Consider the following 19144-nt stretch of genomic DNA (forward strand, 5'->3'; position numbering starts at 1 on the left):
TTCAACCCGGGTAAGGCAGCATAGCTTGACTGAAGTCAAAGGAGCAATGTCAATTTACACCAGCTAAGGATCTGGCCTATTGACTTGGTTGGAGGTGCACTGTGTAAATCTAGAGTAAGGGAGGAGAATCAGGGCCAAGAAACCCAGTTTATGCTCATCTCCAGCTTTAACATGCCCTCTACATACACCCACAGAAGGAAAAACAAACAAACCGTTGCTGTGTTTCCTGTTGTCTCCATGAAATCGGTGTCGAGGGGTAGTAAACATTCTTGGCTCTCAACGACGCATTCCCATTACGAAAAATCTCAAAGCACCATAACAGAGCAACATTAACATTTATTTGAAAAGGGCAGAGATGACTTACTTGAAAATATCAACAAAGCCCCTTACCAAAATGTGACCTTTAGCAACTCAAAACAACTTATTCCTGCCCTCGGTTACTCACACAGAAAATGATCTAATGTTCCTGAAACACAGAAATGGAAACTTGACCATGCACCTATAACAGGCTTATATAAATATATTTATATCTAATTATATATACACTATCTATACTCCCAAGGTCTAAACGGTACGTACAATCACAATGCACGGCTGGAGACATTTACAGATGGAGATCACGTGTCAAAATTCAACTCTTAGTGCAAATATCGGAAACTATTTCCAAGGAGGAGTGGGTGGAAGCATCTCACCACAGGCTGAAACAAGACATGCTTGTTTGCAATTTGGGGCAAGCCTACAGTAAAGGGGGTTCCAATCAGTCTCAGCTAGGACACCGCCCCACATGGTTTTAGAGGAAGTTCAAGAATCACTCCGTGCCAGTTAAGCCAATGCAGGAATTGACATAATGGCCAATTAGGGTGACCAGCTGTCCCAATTTTATAGGGACAGTCCCTCAGTTTGAGGCTTTGTCTTATGTAGGGGCCTATTACCCCCCAACCCTTGTCCTGATTTGTCACATTTGCTGTCTGGTCACCCTATGGCCAATTGTCCAGCTACTCCAATGTCCCGTCTCTGATTTTCTGTCCCAGCATCCAACCCGTTCTGCAGGATGCTTCTGTTACTCTTGCCAAACAATGGGCAAAACCATGATGTCCTTATTGAGGCAAAACTTCCATTGCCTTTAAGGGGAAGTTGGCCAAGTACAAACCCAAGTAAGGACTTCAGGATTTGTCCCACTGTTGGTAGAGCTGGGTGAATTTTCCTATGAGCATTTGAGCGACCAAACCTTACGAGCATGAACCGTCACAGGAATGACATTTTCATTTGCACGTATGAATACCAGCACTGGGAAGTGCTTGCTTGTGCACTTACACAATCAGGAAATAGAATCGGTACCATGTGACTTAACCTGACCAATTGCAAGTAACCCCCACACGCAAGATTTTTGCAGTGAACCAAGGCGGCCACTCTTGATTTGGTTGGCCTGGGTAGACCACATGTCCTAGGCTGTATCTACACCGGCATTTTTATTCACATCTCCCATGGTTGCACTAGTACAGTCAGTGATTGCACTAGTATGCACCAACCATTGACATTTTAACCCTGCGTTGTCTAACCCTACTCTGAGCAAGTTTAGACGAGACTGCTAGAAAATCCAACAGCCAACTGAGCCTCGTTCATATTTGTGCTGGTCACCAGTGAAGCAGAAGCCATGTAGGCAATGCCCTACTGTGTCTCCATACCAGTGCTTCATTTGTGCCAGGGCTGAGTCCCGGCACCTCTGGGCCTGGCGGTTCCTCGCCCTGGCACCTCTGGGCCTGGCGGTTCCTCGCCCCGGCACCTCTGGGCCTGCTGCATCAGTTATGAAAGTAAAAAAATTGCTTGAGCCTCACGCCTCTTTCTTTACAAACTAAGCCCTGCTCCGGACCTTCCCCACACCCTCTCCTTCCACTGGATTCGAGGCATGTTAGAAGACAACTGGGAAGCTGCTTGCTGCTGCTAAAAGGCTCGTGACCCCATATGGCCAAGGAGGGGGGAGAAGCGGAGACCAGAAATGGAATCCACGCGACTGCTGCCCGAGTCTCAGGGCAACGTGGCCCAGGTGAGGAGACCGCGACCCAGACACACTCACCCTTCCCTCGGAAGAAAAAGTTGGGCTCCGTGAACAACGGTAACCGGAGTGCCTGGTATTATGGTGGGGAAGTAGCAGCCCTGTCGTAACGGCCAAATCTAGCTTCCTATTTACCATATAGAGCTAACTGGACCCAGTCTTTTACTGACGCAATTAAAAATAACTAAAATATTTTATTTTTGTTCTACATTTTTGCACACATTTTGGGGTTTGACACATTTCAGTTTGAAGAGTTTTGGTTCATTTTGGTCGGAAGGGGGGAACAAAAACACTCCCCCTTTTTCCTCCCGCTCCTGGGGGAAAAAGTCAAAGTATTTTATGTTATTTTCTCTCACCTCAAGAGACAGGATATCCAAAAGTGGAAAGAAAATACAAGTTTTGAGGGGCAAAGGTGTTATTTTCTCTCACTTTTTAACTTCCCCCCTTAATTTTGTAGTGGGAAGGCGGGGGGGGGGGATCCAGAAAGGTGGCGTTTTCTCGCAGCTTTGAAGGGAAAAACTTCGGCGTTTTTTCCAACATTTTTTGTTTTGAATTTAAACAAAAAGAATTTTTTTTCAAACAACTTTTTCTTGAAAAATGTTGTTTGACAAAACCCCATTTTCCCAAGAAAAGCCTTCAACTCTGTAGCGGTGCAGGGACTCACCCCTGCGGCGCCTCCTGCTGGTCACCCGGGGAATTAGCATTCCAGCCTCCGGAGCGGGTCACCACCCCGCCACAGACCAGCTCTAATGGGATGGGCTCCTATTACAGTTATTCCCATGGAGCGCAACCCGCTTCAACAATGTGGTCATGCCTCCCACCCTTTCCTGTCCTCTAGACCGAGCACTTTGTATGTATGTCCAGGGATTATAGGGAGGCAGTCGTTCAGAGGAACTTACTGTTTAACAGCTGGTTTTTCTAAGCGTACGCAAGTTATTTACATTGGTTACTCCCACTTCGGGACAGGGAGCCTCACTGATAAAATAACCCTTGTCCCCCCAGCTAAATGCTGGACACCTGTGTCGGGTCACAATGCTCCCCGTTTTCTCAAACTTTCAGCTCCGCTCCTGAGCGATCAGTCCCAGACAGTTACTAATGGAGCGTGAGGCTTCACCCAACATGCAGCCGTTAGAGGAGAGGCCGGCACGTCTTATAGAATGTCTCGGGAAGGGGTTCTCTGTGAAGGAAAAAGCAAAATGCTGCTTCTGCATCTCATTGCTTCCCACTCCTGCTCTCCCCCTTGAGGCAAGTTGAAGGGGGGACCCAAGGGGTCAGCACTGGCTCCCTCCCAGCCAGGGAAGTGCCATGAATGAAAAAGGAATTTTTCGGAAGAATGAGCTACTGTAACTGTTGTAACAAACCCATGCTCGGTTCAGGACTTCGCAGCTGCAACCGGCCACACACTGCCTGCACTCAGAGCTTCACGGGAAAAAAAAACTCAGAACTGCCTGCTCCACAAGCACAGGTCCCAGCCCCTTGGGCTAAAGGAGAATCCCCATTAGCTGTTTGCAGTATAGGGCTTATGACACACAGCCAAGCCATTCTGATTCTTTCCAATAGATAACAGTGGTGCATGTGCACACACACACAATCCTTTCCTCTCTATTAGAGCTTCCCTCGGAGTTCTCACTTGGGCCTTAACTTCCCCCTTTACCGCAAGGTGTGTCCAGAATTTGGGATGGCAAGGGCTGCACCGTGGCACTTTGCCAGGGACCCCAGAAATCTTGCCCACTTGCATGGACAATAAACAAATCTCCCTTTTCTCCCCCAAGACCTGCACATTCCCCCCGCCCCTCAAAAAACTGAAACCACTTGCTGCTCAGGTTCATCCAGCTCCACATGGGATGCTTCAGACATAGCCACCTCAGGGTGCCCCAAACACCAGGGGTGACAAGATTCCCATGGACTCTCCCCTTCCACAGCAAGGAAGGCTTTGGGGCCAGGGAAGCCAGTGGTGACCAGGATACTGGAGGGTTGGGGGCAGCGGAGAAGTCAGGCTGCAAGTCTGAGTCTGGAAGGGGGATTTGGAGATAGAGCCTGGAGGGTTATGGGGGCGAAGAGCCTGGGAAGGAGAATCTTGGGGGCCAAGGGGCACCTGGGGAGATTATTGGAGGGTTGGAGGAGAAACTGCCGCTCTGAGATGGCAGCTGGCACGTGGGCCCCTCCATAGCCAGACATCGCCTCGGGCTCTGGCGCCAAGGTGCAGACCCTGTGCCCTGAGGGAAGAAGGCAGGTTCAATGCAGGGTTTTGTCTACACTGAGTCTACGCCTTGGAGCGGCTCGACACATCAGGTTAAACCGCTCGGAGGGGCTGGTGCCACAGGGGCGCTTCACCCTTCTCCTCAGAGGGCAGGTGATCTGAGCCGCTAGCCATAGCATGTGTCTGCGGTTAACATGGGCTAATGTCTGGAGGCAGCAGCTGTCCGATCCCACGTCCCTCCGCTAAAACCTCCCCACCCAGCGTTGTCCTGCAGCTCCCCAGGCCTGGTGGGCCTTGACTATCCATGCCAGGGAGGGCTAGATTTGGCCTCCTACGGGAAGTTCCGGTGACAAACCCGCCTGCTGCTTTCTAACTCTGACCGACCTTGCCTTGGTTAGGCCCATCGTCCCGGTAGCTGAGCCCTGGCCGTGCTATTTGCCCTCACGTTTCCACTCCCTCCTCCCTGGCGCAAAGCTGGAGTAAGTGGACTTTGTGTGGGACCCCCACCAGGGCAGGGAGGAGTTTCTCCAGCCACTGCTCCACCTACACTGGCAGGAGCCGCGTGCCCATCCCGATCCACTGGCTAGGTTCCCACCCTGCAAGAGGCACCCAACATGCCTGGGCAGATGGTCTCCTTGTGCTGCAGAGAGCCCAGGCTTGGCCTCTGAGGCAGACTCTCTGGGAGCTGCACAGCAGAACCCCCCTCCCCAACTCCACTGCCTTCTATCAGCAGGCGCGGTGGGGCCCAGAGGCGGGCAGGACAAGATCTGGGGCCATAAAGCGCCAGAATCAATTCTCTTCTCCGCCTTCTGACTTGTGCTCAGGCTTTCTGCTGCTGAAGGGAAATGGTCCTGAATACCGGCCTGAGCTGCTAGAATTGCACCATTCTTCAGAGTTTACTTGGCTAAACTCAGAGTAAAGTTGATTCGTGCCAGGATAGAACCAGCTCCAGGGGTGGTCCGAGATGGTGCTATGAACTTCCCCAGGAACCAAGGACCATTCCAACCCCACTGCTTTCTGCTTCAATAGCAAGGTGTGTTTCATTGACCTGCCTTCTCTAACGTAACATGTAGCAAAAAATATGGTTAACGAATACAAATAATTAAAATAAACCCTATTAGGGACGTATGTTAAAAACAAAACCTTACCAAAACAAGATACTCCCTTCGATGCAAAGGGTGGGAAGAGTGGCTGTGTGGTCTTTTGTTTCTTTATGACGAAAGAAGGCGGCCTGAATGGTGTATTCTTTGAAAAGGGTTTTCTGTTCCTTACTGTTTTCTTGTTACATTGCGAACTCAGGTCTTTTCTACCCGGACAACTGAGAACTAGAGGAATTATCACATCCCAAGAAACTGAACACTGAGCAGTTCAGAAGGGAGGAATTTTCACCCACATAATAAATCACATTTCTGTCGGAAAATCTTTTCTCTCCTACGGTTACAACAGATCAGAGACTGGAATGGTTGATCTCTGCCTGGTCAGTTTGTTTGCTCTGTGTTGAGCAGCAAAGCAGGTCTGACTGTCCCGTCTAGCACCTTGTGACATCACTCACATCTGTGCAAAGTGCCTGTAAAACTCTGCCCTTTGGATCTGGCAGCATTTTCACGCACTTAGCTCTCACTTTGCACAGGTGTCAATGAGCACACAAGTTGCAAGGCAGGGGAGAATCAGGTCCTTGGTGTGCATTTTACACCATTTTATGCCGATTTCGTTACATCGCTGCGAAAGGCCGCATGGACCCTCTTATGCTGGTTTAAACCAGGCTTATTTATCAATCAAGAACAAATGTAAGTTGCACTGAATTAGCCCAATCAAACCGAACTAAGAGTGTCCTTACATAGGTGCTTGCACCGAAGAAACAAATGGTTTCATAAAACTGGTGCAAGTTTGTGTAGACAAGGCCTCAGGAGATATATACATCTAAGAACAAAGCATGCAGGCCATACTTACAGGATGGGGGACTCTATTCAGGAATCGGTGACTCTGACAAAGATTTTAGGGTCATGTATATTTGGCTTCCCGTGTGACGCTGTGGCCAAAAGGATGAATGCAATCCTTGGATGCATAAACAAGGCAATCTCTAGCAGGAGTAGAGAGGTTATTTTACCGCTGTATTTGGCACCGGTGCGACCGCTGCTGGAATCCTGTGTCCAGTGCTGGTGCCCACCGTTCAAGAAGGATGTTGATAAACTGGAGAGGGTTCAGAGAAGAGCCAGGAGAATGAGTAAAGGCTTGGAAAACCTGCCTTATAATGATAGGCACAGGGAGCTCAATCTATTTAGCTTAACAGTGAGAAGATTAAGGCCTGACTTGATCACAATCTATCAGTACCTACATGAGGCGCAAATATTTAAAAAATCAGCCCTTCAATCTAGTAAAGAATGGTCTAATACGGTCCAAAGGCTGACAGCTGAAGCTAGACAAATTCAGATGGCAAATGAGGTGTACGTTTTTAGGGGAAAGGAAAACATATTTGGGAACAAGAAAATGGGATTATCAAGCCACAATGATTGAAGGGAGAATCCAGGGGCAGATGTAGGATGGGAAACTCCTTTGAACTCCTGTTTTGAAGCTGGCAGATGACAGACCCTCCTCTGCCTGCACAAAGTCACCACTTTCACACTTCAGCTGTTTTTGCTGTCGCCTTGTGTTGTTGTTTTAACCGTTTGGAATGGTTCAAAAAACAGAATTTTTTCATTTTATTTTAGGTCCCTTTGCCAGAGGGATTTTGCTGAAAGCGAGAGTGAGACAGAGCCCAAACGTGGGAAATTTCAGTCCCAAAGAAACACTGGGCTCATGTGAAAATGGGGGGTAATCATTATCTTAACTAGAGGAGGTGCCTCCATGCACTCCCTGAACCGTCTGCACGCGGCACACAGTCTAACGCCCCATTTGGGCTGGCATCTGGGAAATGCCAGAGTTCAAAGGGTTAATGCACCTTTCTCTCCATTCCCATTTCACTCCTGCGGCTGCTTCTTTCTGGGTTCTCCAAGGCTGTCCCACCCTTAGTCCCGCCTGCACATCAGTACAGCCCTCACCCACCGCCTGTGAGATCCGGGTCCGGGTCTTCCGCAAGACAATCCCCACTGAAACATGGATTTTAAAAGTCAGGTATGCAACAAATCTATAACCACCTAGGACTTAAAGGGTCTCCCCATCTGCTGCGTACCACTGGCAACTTCGATTGGCTCACAGAGCAGGTCCTCCTCCTCCAGAAGCCCACGACCCCCTGCCACTTGGCTCTAACAGAGAACCTCTTTTAGCTGTTAGCAGTATAGGGCTGAGCCGTTGGGATTCTAGGCACTCACTCCACAGAGTGGGAGACACACACACAAGCTGGTTCATTACAGGAGTCATTTCCCTTTCAGTTGAGAACATGCAGGAAAAGTTTAAGGGTGTTCGCCTTGATTGTACCAGTCTGTCAATCAACCCCTTTGTCTTCTTAAACCAGCATTACTGGAAAGGCAAATATACATCTGATGTATAGGACCCTGCAGCACAAAAATAATCCTTTTTTTTTTTTTTAAATATGCATCCAACTGTGATGACTAATTTTACGTCCTGGGTCAATCTGCCTCTGACTGCTTTGGACTGTCTTAAGGCAACTAGGATTCACCTTTCGCAACAAGTTTGGGTCCTATGTTCAAGTACACTTAGTCTGTCTTTAAAATACAGAAGACCTCAAGTTTGGACAGCAGCTCCTTGCTAAGAAAGAACTCTCCTAAACTGACCAAAGGCAGATAAACGTGAGTGACACCTGTCACTGACATAGGTCTGCTTTATGTAGTGGGACATCAACATGCCAAACTCTTTCCAGGGTAAGAGCTAACACCCCCCCAAAAAAAAATTCTAACCTGCTTCTAAAAAGGGAAGCTAAAGCAAAACTCAGCTACCCCTGTGCGCTCCCCGACTTCTCACTGCTGGAGTCACAACTCAAACGGTTTCCTGAAGGCCCTTGAGTCTCATGCATTGTCAAACCCTGAACTAGCTGAGAAAAAATAGGGTGGCAAAAAAAGTACATTCGATTTGTGTAAATGGCTGAAGGATTGTGGGGTGGTCTCGGGCCATGTAGCTCTGGAAGAGGGAAGACTGCCAAAGAGTCCACCAAGAGGGGTTTTCCTTTAGGGTTATTGAGTTCAAGAGACTCATTTTCATTCATGCAGAAGGCGCGTTTCCCCCTTGGCTCCAGTTGCATAAGGCCTTGGCCTTCTCTCGGCATGCGCTTCGACTCTCAGTACACGCAGAGATCTGGGAACTTCATCTCATACACCGGGATGGAGTGGTTCTGGGGCTGGCCATAAGCTGCTGTGATGGTACCGGATGGGCTCGGGGGTGGTCTGGAATGTCAGAGATACAGAGGAGAGTTACAGGTGGACTCCCACATTTCATCAAACCGGAAAAACAGGACCCAGCCCGGCCATGGTTCTGCCCAACTCTTGCTCGCTGTGAAGATTGCAAAAGCTTTCCCCCTCCCAACTCAGGAGCCTGTCACTGTGTTACCCGAAGGTGAAGACTTATCACCACTCAACTGATGTGAAGGAACAAATCCAACCTAGTGACTCTACATTAGAGCCAAACTGGAGAGGACAAGGGGGGCCTGCCGGGGTCCAAAGCCCACCAGAGACACTGACAGCTTTGGGGAGTTGGGAACATGGGAGAGAACCATACAAAGCAGATTGGAGGCAAAGGGAATGTCGGTGGGGCCTGATCTAATGGAGAGGCTGACCTTCCTTCTCCTCCTTTGTGCCAAGCCTTTCTGCACTCACTGGTGGTATCTCTGCACCTTCCCAGTGTTGTCCTGTGTACTCGGCTTGCCTGAAGCTTTTTAGGGGCAGGGGGGCCTGTTTCCTCCCATGTTCTGATAGAGCCAAGTATGTCTCCAGTTGTAAGATTGTGGCTGCCCCCTGCATGTCTCAATCCATCCTCGTGCACGGGCCACCCAGCATTGTAGTTTACAAGCCTCTCCCTGCCCTTGCAAAGCGGGCTCCTGAAAGCCCTCTTCCTCTGACTGTCCTCTCCCCAAAGAGTCTGACGCTCACCGGATAGTGATCTCAAAGATCTGGTTCAGCTTGCTCTGCAGCAGCGAGGCCTGCAACAAACAACAAGAATTCCATTAATCTGAGGTTTTGCGCCACGGCAGAGCTTGTTACAACCGCAGAGCCCGGACACACCGCTGCCGGTCTGCGTCCTTGTGCAAGGCACAGCAGGGTGCCCGGTGCTGCAGCGCACCAGTGCAGCTGACTATGGGACACACTCCTTCACCCAGAGTCCTCAGTGCACCTCCACAGGACATCTCCATAAAGCAGGAAGGGGTGCTGGTGATGCAGGTACCATCCTGCGTCTGTACTGATCAACACTGCAGCATGGCGTGAAGTGGTGCTTTGAGATCCCAGCTTTCATGTGAGATTGTGATCTGGAGTCCGGACTAATTGGGGCTGTTAGTGTTTCCCTGACATGTTTCACAGGAGCAAGGTGCCCTGGCCAAATTTAGACTTGGATAATTCTGTTCTGCCTTCCCACTGTGGTTTTAATTGGATATGGGATTCTCCACTTCCTGTCCCAAAGGGCAGTGCAAGAGCTGCTTGAGAGCTGCTCTGTTCCACCCCCTAGCTGGCTGCATTTCAACACTGGCAGATGAGATCCTTCTCTCTGATGCGTAAGGGACTTTGGGGTATTTACAGCAGAAAGGTCTAAATATCAGTCACTCCCGAAGACCACCTAATTCCAGAGGTGTCTCAGCTTCAGGGAGCTGATGGCTTCCTGTGCTTTCACAACAACCTGTCCCATGCGTCGCCAACAGTATCTGAACTCGGAACGTACTACGACATCGGTCTCCACCACTTGAGCTCAAGGCATAGCTTAGCTGGCAGGTAGCAGTAGTAGGGTGTTATCGCCTAGCAAATCAGCCATTAGCGGGGACATGATCCACACTTTGCGGTGTGCTACGCTTTGGTTTTGTGACCCACTGGGACAGGCCCATCATCTCCACAGCAATGCAGAGCCGGTGGGTGAGAGGCCAAAAGCAGAGACTCACCCGGGCACCGCAGTGAGCCGCAATCTCTTCAAAGGGAGCTTTCTGGAACTTCTCCACCACCAGCCGCCTCCTCTCTCGCTCCTGCTCCTCCACGGCGACGCTGTCTACTAAAGCACCCGGGGGCAGGGGGGGGCGACAAAGCAATGGTGAAAAAGCTCTGCGCAGCACCAGGCACACAGCGCTAGAGTCTCAATCATTCTGTTCATGGGTCCTGGGGCCATGCACAGATCCTGCCCAGCCCCAGGGGAATGGATGCTCTGCTATGAGCCCTGGTGTGCACAGAATACCCAGAGAGCGGTGCCTTCCCACCACCCATCATCTCCCCTGCATGCCAGGTGGCGAGAGCAGGCTGAACTCCACACGGCACAGCTACTGTATTTGGATTTGTGGGTGCTCAGCACCTTTGGAAAAATCAGGCCCCACGTCTTATTCTGGGCACCCAGACACCGACGCACCCCAAAATCAAAGGACAAGTTTGAAAACTTTGGCTTAAGCGACATGCCCAAGGTCAGAAAGAGTCAGTGGCAGGCCCAGGACTAGAACTGAGCAGTTCCTCGCTCCCAGTCCTGTGCTCAGACCATTAGCTGGCCATCTCTCCAGCCCTAAAGGGAGGTCTCTCTGTGTGAGAGTTAAAGACTCGCTGGCCAGGCAGTATGGTGGGCCTGGGGCAGAATTTGCACCCTGACACTTCCAGTCACGTTCGTGGAGCAGCACAGCAGAAAGAGGGGATGTTTTACACCCCCGAACAGACACAATGTGACCAACACAGCTCGATCTTTCCTCTGTGTGAAGACTAACTTGGGCTTAACATAGCAGCAGCTGGGTGATAATGTACAGCCTGTGGCATGGAGAGGGTCAGACAAGATGATCTAACGGTCCCGGTCCGGCCTTAAACTCTGTGGCACTCGGAAAGATCGCTCAGTTACTTACCAATTGCTTTCTTCAGGGTTTCGTACGTGATCTCTTCAGCGGGGGCTCTCTAGGGGTAGGGCAACAAAAGAAAGATTATATCTCCAGGGCAGCTTGTCTTTGAGAGCAGAAGAAAGAAAGGGGACGGGGCTATTTCATTTCAGTAACAGACCATGCGGTTCTAGGGGCCAGCCCACTCGGAGGATTGATTCCTCCAGTAGTGTGGCTGACCACTAGGAGGCGATAACTTTCAGGTCTCTAGACAGGGGTACCTGGGTGAAACTGAATGGCCTGCACTGTACAGGAGCTCAGCCTACATGGTCCAATGGTTCCTTCTGGCCTCAAACTCTATGGATCTATGAAGGTGCCGACTACGACAACCACCTTTTCAAAAGGCAAAAGCGGGACACATGCAGGAGCCCCGCCCCTTCTGTGGCCCCACCCCCTGCTCCTCTTCCCCTCCAAGGCCCCGCCCCCTGGCCAGGCCAGAAGCCAGAGTCAGGCCATGGTAAGAGCTGCCGCCCAGGGAACCCGGGCCACTGTGAGGAGCCCCAGACGCTCCATCTGCCCTGGTCAGGGGGCTGGAGTGCCTGAGAGCAGCCCCTGGACCACATCCCCGCTCCCTGGGGCGCACCACCTAGGGCAGGTGATGGGTGCGGGACTCCCCACGGTGGCCTGGGCTCTCTGGGTGGCTCTTACCATGGCTGGGCTCCAGCTTACAGCCTGGCCAGGGATGGAGCCTTGGGGGCCGCGGGGGGGAAAGGTGAGAAAGGAGGGGCACGGCCCTGTGGCAAGCGGGGGCTAAGGCCCACCTAAGCCCCCCAACAATGGGAAGAGGCTGGCATCACCCCTGAGCCTTGACAGGCACAGGGGCACCACAGGGAATCCGGGACATGAAATGTACATTTCGGGGCTGTCCTGCCCATTTTGGGACGGGTGGTGACCCTAGTGCCAAGAGTCTATGGAAAAGGATAAACAAGAAGCAGCTGCCCAAAACAGTGGCTTTCAGAGAGCAAAGCAATCAAACTGGCTCTCGGAAGATAAATGCAGGACAGAATCACCACGTGGGAGCTCCTCCTCCCCCTGAGGATGGGACACAAGCCTTGATTACCCAGCCCTGGCCGCCAGCAGGGGAGTCAGGCTCTATAAATCATACGGAGGACACAAGGCCTATTCACCTCGCCCTGCTGAACACATGAGGAGTGAATTATTACTCCATTGTTCACGGCCTGCAGCGCCCAGACGCAGACACCGAGTGCTCGGCTGTGCATACTAATGAAAAATTATACGGTGCTTAAGTATGTTGCATTATCCAGTTAAAACAGGAGCTTATGGGGAGAGAACACAGGTCAGGAGATGGAAAATGTTTAACACCAAAGGGAAGGCTCAGGCTTGTCTTTTATAGGTATTTCGTTCCCACAGATCCTGTGCCTTTAATGTAGCTGCGAGGATCTGTATTAAGCACAGCGAGGATCTGTATTAAGACCAAATCTGAAATTCCCTGAAGATCATGGAGCTTCCGGGGGGTTTTAGTCTGAGTCGCTCTCTAACTGCAAGTGCAACATGGAGCCAAGTCCGCTGCTGGTGAACAGCTAATCTCAGACATCAGGCAATTAGGGAGGGGGCCAGGAGGGGCGTACGGGAGTGCGTCTTCGCCAAGATCTCGACCCGGTGGAAAGAAGGGGGAAAACGCTCCGGGGGGCGGCGGAAGCACCCACAGTCTGCACAGCACCCACAGTGGGAGAGATGGAAACACTGTGCAAAAGTTTAAAAGGTGTAAGCACTGAGGGGGGGAGGGGAAATGTTCTGGACGGGGCTAGAAGTAATGGGCTAAGGGAGGTTTCAGAGTAGCAGCCTTGTTCGTCTGTATCCGTAAAAAGAAAAGGAGGACTTGTGGCACCTTAGCAACTAACAAATTTATTAGAGCATGAGCTTTCGTGAGCTACATCCGATGAAGTGAGCTGTAGCTCACGAAAGTTTATGCTCTAATAAATTTGTTAGTCGCTAAGGTGCCACAAGTCCTCCTTTTTTGGGGGCTAAGGGAAACATCCTCAGGAAAAGCGTCCCAGGCCGGAAATCATCTCCCTCTGGGTTCACACTCCATGATCTAATAGGGCTCTGCCATCCCTAGACTGGATAGGAAAATGGCTGTCCCAAGCAAGCGCTCCCCTGCCGATCCAGCCAGCTCAGGACACTGGGCACCAGCAGAGGAGCTGTCTAGGCAAGCCTCAAAAAGCACCCCTCCTGCTGGTGACATGGTGCAACGACAAGGACCGTTCTCAGGCTGGCCTGTGCAGGCGGCAAACCGGCAGCACCCAGTACCTCCTCTTTCTCGGGACTGTTCCTCGATTCCACTTCGACCTGAAGAGAAATGGTCTCACCAATGCTCTTCCTCTTGGACAACCGATCTTCATCTGGAAAACAGGGGGAGCCAACCCGTCAGGAAGGCAGAGAGGGGAGACACCCGGAGGCATTTCGGAAGGGGGCTGTCTGGGTCAGAAGAGGGAAGGATGCAGAGGTTGTGGAAGGTTTTCAGAAGGAGGCTGGAGCCATCTGATGGGGATGGTTTAGACCCAACAAATCCTGTGTCCCAGAAGGGGGTAAATGAGGGGACCCTTGCAGTCCTTTCTGACCCTACGGTTCCACTTCTCTCTCTCCTGTAGTTATTTGGCCCCCCGCTGCCGTAGCATCGGAGCTGCTCACAATACATTCATGTTCACGGCCCCCTGTGAGGCAGGCCAGTGCAGTAATCCCCATTGTCCAGGTGGCGCTCTGAGACTAAGTGAGTTGACCAAGGTCACGCAGGGAGTCTATGGCAAAGGAAGGACTTGAATCTCGGAAGCTAGCCACGGAGCCATGCTGCTTGCACGGCAGGACACAGCAACGGAAAAAGGCCGCAGCGCACAGGGACGCTCTGTACCATACCTGTCAGCTGGGGGATGTAAGGGGTGCTGAGCCGGTCTGAATTATAGCCGCTGCCTCCCAGCACCTCGCTGATCTTGCTCTGTCGGAAGAAGACCTCGGGCACTAAGTGATCCAAGCTCTTCGTCAGCCTGTGTGATTGAACAGGGAGGAAAACAGGTGACGACACTGGCATGCTGCAGTTTGGGTTACCTGGGCCCTTGCTGTTCAGAGGCCTGTAGGGTTTCCAGGTGAGCACAGGGGACCGGGACTGCTCCACGTCCCTCCAAGACAGCCAGATCGGTCCAGATGGGCACAGAAGACTGAGCCTGATCCGCCTCTGATTCACACTGGCGACAGCAGAGTCACACTGGTCCGAGCAAGATCAGAACCAGGCCCCACAGCATTTCCGCCTGGAGGAGGTGATGCCACCACCTGGGGGGCGGGGCTGAGCTGATGCACGTTCTCGACTCAGTGAAGGACCCAAGGGAAAGGAAATGACTCGGCTGGGAGGTTTCCCTGGCAGCTACTTCTCCAGGATTCCTCCTTCAACTCATCTGGCAATTCGATCCCACACAAGGGCTGCTAATGGAGAATTATAAAGAGCCACAGTTTGTTGGCGCCTGGCTGCAGGCGACGGTTCTGACAGGGACAGCAGGATTTCTGCCGCTGCTCGCAGCTCAAATCAAGGGTGACAAGTGCCTTCCATGGCAGAGGTGCTTACCTGGGCGTCTCCACAAACACGTCTTCTGGGAGTAGATACGGCGCCTCCTTCTGCCTTGTCTCGAGGACCTAGTGGGGAGGGAAGGGAAGAGAACCTGTCAGCGGCTTGTCAACCAACTCAGCTGCAGCTGTTCAGGCTTCTTCGTTAAGGCCAATTTAGTGCTGGGGACAGGGGCCCGATGCACAGCCCTGGAGACAACAATCCTCTAGCTACCCACAGAACAGGCGCTGCAAGGGCAGAGGCCACACAAGCACCCCACCACCACCACACACACACCCCCTACCTCAGCCCCAGGCCTGCCTCCACCCTGCCCTGGAGCCACCCCCTCTCGGAGTGGGAGGGGAATTCAGTCTTCGGCTTCCCTGCTGAGACAATCAGCGAGGGGGCCAGTAAGTGCTACCTGCGGGGGGGAGGGGAGGGATTTCCTGATGGAGACCCCGATCTGGTCACAGTTGACTGAGACCCTCCAAGCTCATTGCAAGGCGCACTGACCTCGTGGATGTGCTGGCAGAAGGCGGGCACCGTGGTGAGCTGGCTGATCAGATTCAAGTAGGCGGCGCCGAGGGCATAGAGGGCGCAGCGGTTGTACACAGGCAGGTTATCCTCGTTGATCTGGGCGATCTCCTGCGAAGCCCACGGACAGGGAGAGACCCGGCAGCAGGGGCCAGACCGGGGAGCGGGTTAGTTCATTAGCCAAGCAAGGACAGGCGGATGGGGAGACAGCAAACTAACTGGCAGAGGTTGGGACCAAAAAAAGGTGTCCCAGGGCAGCTGGCGCTTTAAGGGGAGTTGGGCCCAGCCTCGCCTGTGACCATAGGCACGGATTTTTATTTTACCCAAGGGGTGCCCCCCCAGACCCCCACCCCCACCCCAAGGCCTCCTCTTCACTCCGCCTCTTCCTGCCCCCACTCTGCCCCCTCCCCTAAGGCCTCACCCTCGCTCCGCCTCTTCCCGCCCCACACCGTGCCCTCCCCTGAGGTCCCCACCAGCTGCTCACTGCCCTCCCCCAAGTCCCTCTCCCAGCCGCCAAACTGCTTGATCAGCTGTGTCTGGTGGGTGCTGAGCACCCACTGTCTTTTTTCCTGGGGTGCTCCAGCCCCAGAGCACCCACAGAGCGGGCGCCTATGTCTGTGACGGATCAGCTGCCTCCCTGCCAGCCGTCAGGGGAGCCTACAAACCAGCAAGTGGCTCAGTTGGGATGGAGAGCGACCGGAGCAAGATTGGTCCCTGTGGCAGGAAAGTCGGATGGTGGAAACCTGAAGGCAATAGAGAGGCCCCTACAGAAGACCCCGGGTTAGCTGGGAAGAGATGACTAACGTGTTGAATTTACAGGGAAGAAATAAAGCTCAGGGCCTGGAATAGACTCAGGGGTGACGCTGGTTCCTTCCTGGGCTGGGCAGACAGGCCAGCAGCCTACAACATGGATGGGATATGAACATAGAGCTGCTTCTCCACCTCAGTGCTAGCCCCGTGTGGGCAAATGCCGAGATGTCTACGTGCCACACCGATTTAGGCTCAGAAGCTGGATGTCCCTTCAACCACTTCACCTCAGAACAACACCCTCCTTCATGCATCTTCTAGGTCTACTATTAAGTAGATGTTCCATTGAAACCAATCTGTCGCAGAAAGGTAGTAGCTAAGTTCGTCTGCATTTGCCGAACATACGGCATTATGTTTCCATCTTACTGGCAGGTGGCTTTGCTCACTGCCATTGTGTGTGCGACAGGTGAGTGGCAGGGCAGGGCTGCTGTCATGTTCGTGTTTTGTTGTTTTCCCATCTGGGTTTACTGGCTACGTTGCATTTACTGGTTCGTTTTTGTATTGCTATTTATTCCATTTTCTTAAGGTACCCAGAGGCTTCTGGGTACCTGATGCAGAGAAATAAAAAGACTATTATAATGTTAATCGCAGTGAAAGGCTAAAAGAGAAGAGGGTTTGGTACCGACTGGGCAAACGTGGAAGAGAAACGGTTCTCAAATATTCATTCAGATTTTGAAACTTGACTGTGATCAAGACGAAGATGGTGGAACTTGCAAACCAAGGGGACAGAATGAAAGTGCGGCTGTAATTCCCATTCCCACATTACTCCTGAAGGAATCCTGCGCCAAAAAATTAAAAATTCTGCACACTAGGTTTTCAAATTCTGCATATTTGTCAAAACAATACAATACAATCACACCATTTTCAATTATTTATTTATAGTAATTTATTTTAAAATACTGGTCAGCAAATAATTGAAAATGGTGTGGTTACATTGTTACTGTGTTATTTTGACAAGTAAAACATGCAGAATTTTGCAGAATTCTAAAAATTGTAAGTTTTGGTACAGAATTCCCTCAAGAGTACCGGGTGGGTTCTGTGTGGCACAACCTGGATGCGGGCAGCTCGGCAGGGGTGGGGGTGTGTACAGGGAGGATCTGGATGCACAGGGGCTCATTGTGGGGTTCAGGGTCGGGGGAATGGGACTCTGCAGGCGAGTCCAAGTGAAGGTAGTTAGGGCTCAGTGGGGAGGGGAGGGGAATTGGGGTGCTGGGGGAGTGGGTTTGGTGGGGGGGAGTCAGGGTACAGCTGGCTGGGGCTCCACGGGAAAGGGGTCTGGGTGGGGGGCTCCCAATGCAGGGTGTGAGACTTAGGGAGGTGACTGTTTGGGTGTCGGGAGGGGTCAGTGGCGTGGAGGGGTTCTGGGTGCGGGGAGGCTCCTGATGTAGGGGGTGTCATGCAGTGGGACTCGGTGGGAGGGTTCTGGGTGCAGGGGGGGTGTGAGGCTTGACGGGGGGGATTGGGTGCCGGGGGGGTGGGGGGTGCAGTGTCCAGATGCATGAGGGTTAGGCATATAGGGGGAGCAGCTCCCCACACAGTGACTCCTTCCCTGTGGCTGAAGAGCAATGGGGCCAGGAAATGGGGGGAGGGGGTCACTGTATGGGAAGCTACTCCCCCTGTCCACCCAACCCCCGTGCATCTAGACACACCCCTCCGCACCCAACCCCCTCTGCTGAGCCTCACCCCTACACCTAGACCCCCGCCGAGCCTCCTCTTCCCTCCCCGCACAGTGCAGAGCTTCCTGCAGCTGGGGGAGGTTCCCGGGGGTTGATCTGACCCAGCCCCAGATGCCGTTCTCCTCCTCCCCCTTCCTCCCCACACCCAGCCAGGCCTAATGTCCCTGGGCAGCTGGGGCATGCCCAGACCCCCCACTTCCCCTCGCCTTGACTTATCTCTCCCCCGGCTGCCTGAACAGACGCACCCACACCTAGTGCGCACTGGTGCAGCTTCTCTTTGTTTCCACACACACAACATTTTTCTGTGGGGAAGCAAAGAGAATCTGCGGAGGAGGGGATATTTCCACTCATGTGCAGCGGTGCAGAATTCCCCCAGGAGTACCATATCACACTTCCCTCCTGCAGCCCCTCACAATGTGAATTGTACCAGCCTCGACGCACTGAGCGAAACTTGGATCTCATTTGCACAGACAGAAATCTGGAGCAACGCCGTGGGCCCTCCCTAACTCAACATCACAGCACCCATCTGGGAAAGGGAGGCATTATAGACATGGGGCCGCATCCTGATCTCCACTGTGCCAGTGTAAAACTCCATTAAGTCAAGCAACCTAACAGAGCCCAGAATCCAGCCCTGATAAATTTGTTTTCACCCACTTGCCAATATGGAATTTACACCACTTTGGGCTGTCTGCTCCATGCCTAGCTGAGTCGATCCCCTCTTTGCACCGAGGGGAGAGGAGCCCTCTGCACGGTGGGCCCCGCCCCCAGGCGCCTGCACTGCTCACACAATCCTACCTGCACGGCCAGCACCAGGCGGATCAGGTCCACCACCACCTCCTCGTTGGCCAGCTCGATGCTAATGAGCGCCAGCATGCTGTAGAGCGCCTCGTAGTGAGGCTGCACGTTGCTCTCCTCTTTGCTCGTCAGGTAGATGTGTCTGTAGAGCTGCTGGGAATGCTGCCGGAGAGAAGAGAACACGGCACCACGTAAACTGGGCCCAGGGGAAATACAGGTTCTTGTCAGAGAGGCGTAACGGGAGCCAGCCCAGCACGGCACAAGTCACGCAGGCAGGTGCTTCTAGCCAGCCTTCGCTAAGTACTAGAGACATTAGCCCTCCGGCAACTCTGCTCTAGGGGAGCCGTTGCCTGGCTGCGTTCTGCCTTCGGTTGCATCTACAGCTCCCACGGGCAGAATCTGGCCCAACGATGTTCAAGGGGGAGCAGTTCTGCCTTTTGGAGTCTCGTATTGTGAGAGGCTGTGCACCTTCTGTAAGGAGCCGAGACCCCTCAAGTCGGCACATCTCAGGGTCCGGCTCCTGATTCCAAAA

General features: G+C 52.5%; 1 protein-coding gene across 8 annotated transcripts in view; it reads right to left on the reverse strand.

Moving 5' to 3' along the window:
• Positions 1–316: 316 nt before the first annotated feature.
• The window catches only part of EFR3B (EFR3 homolog B), a 151838-nt gene continuing 133010 nt past the window's right edge, over positions 317–19144 (reverse strand). For 7 of the 8 annotated variants that reach the window (XM_073335563.2, XM_073335564.2, XM_073335559.2 and 4 more), the window contains 9 exons: positions 18613–18774; positions 15314–15445; positions 14822–14889; positions 14122–14249; positions 13519–13610; positions 11218–11266; positions 10288–10394; positions 9293–9342; positions 317–8590 (listed from right to left, as the gene is read on the reverse strand). In XM_073335563.2, the coding sequence (XP_073191664.1) occupies positions 8485–8590; positions 9293–9342; positions 10288–10394; positions 11218–11266; positions 13519–13610; positions 14122–14249; positions 14822–14889; positions 15314–15445; positions 18613–18774 (894 nt within the window). In that variant the 3' untranslated portion in view covers positions 317–8484. The remainder of the gene's footprint in view (positions 8591–9292; positions 9343–10287; positions 10395–11217; positions 11267–13518; positions 13611–14121; positions 14250–14821; positions 14890–15313; positions 15446–18612; positions 18775–19144) is intronic. The other variant, XM_073335560.2, reaches the window with a different exon arrangement.

This window comes from Lepidochelys kempii, chromosome 3, assembly GCF_965140285.1.
Source record: "Lepidochelys kempii isolate rLepKem1 chromosome 3, rLepKem1.hap1, whole genome shotgun sequence".
NCBI classification, from domain to species: domain Eukaryota; kingdom Metazoa; phylum Chordata; order Testudines; family Cheloniidae; genus Lepidochelys; species Lepidochelys kempii.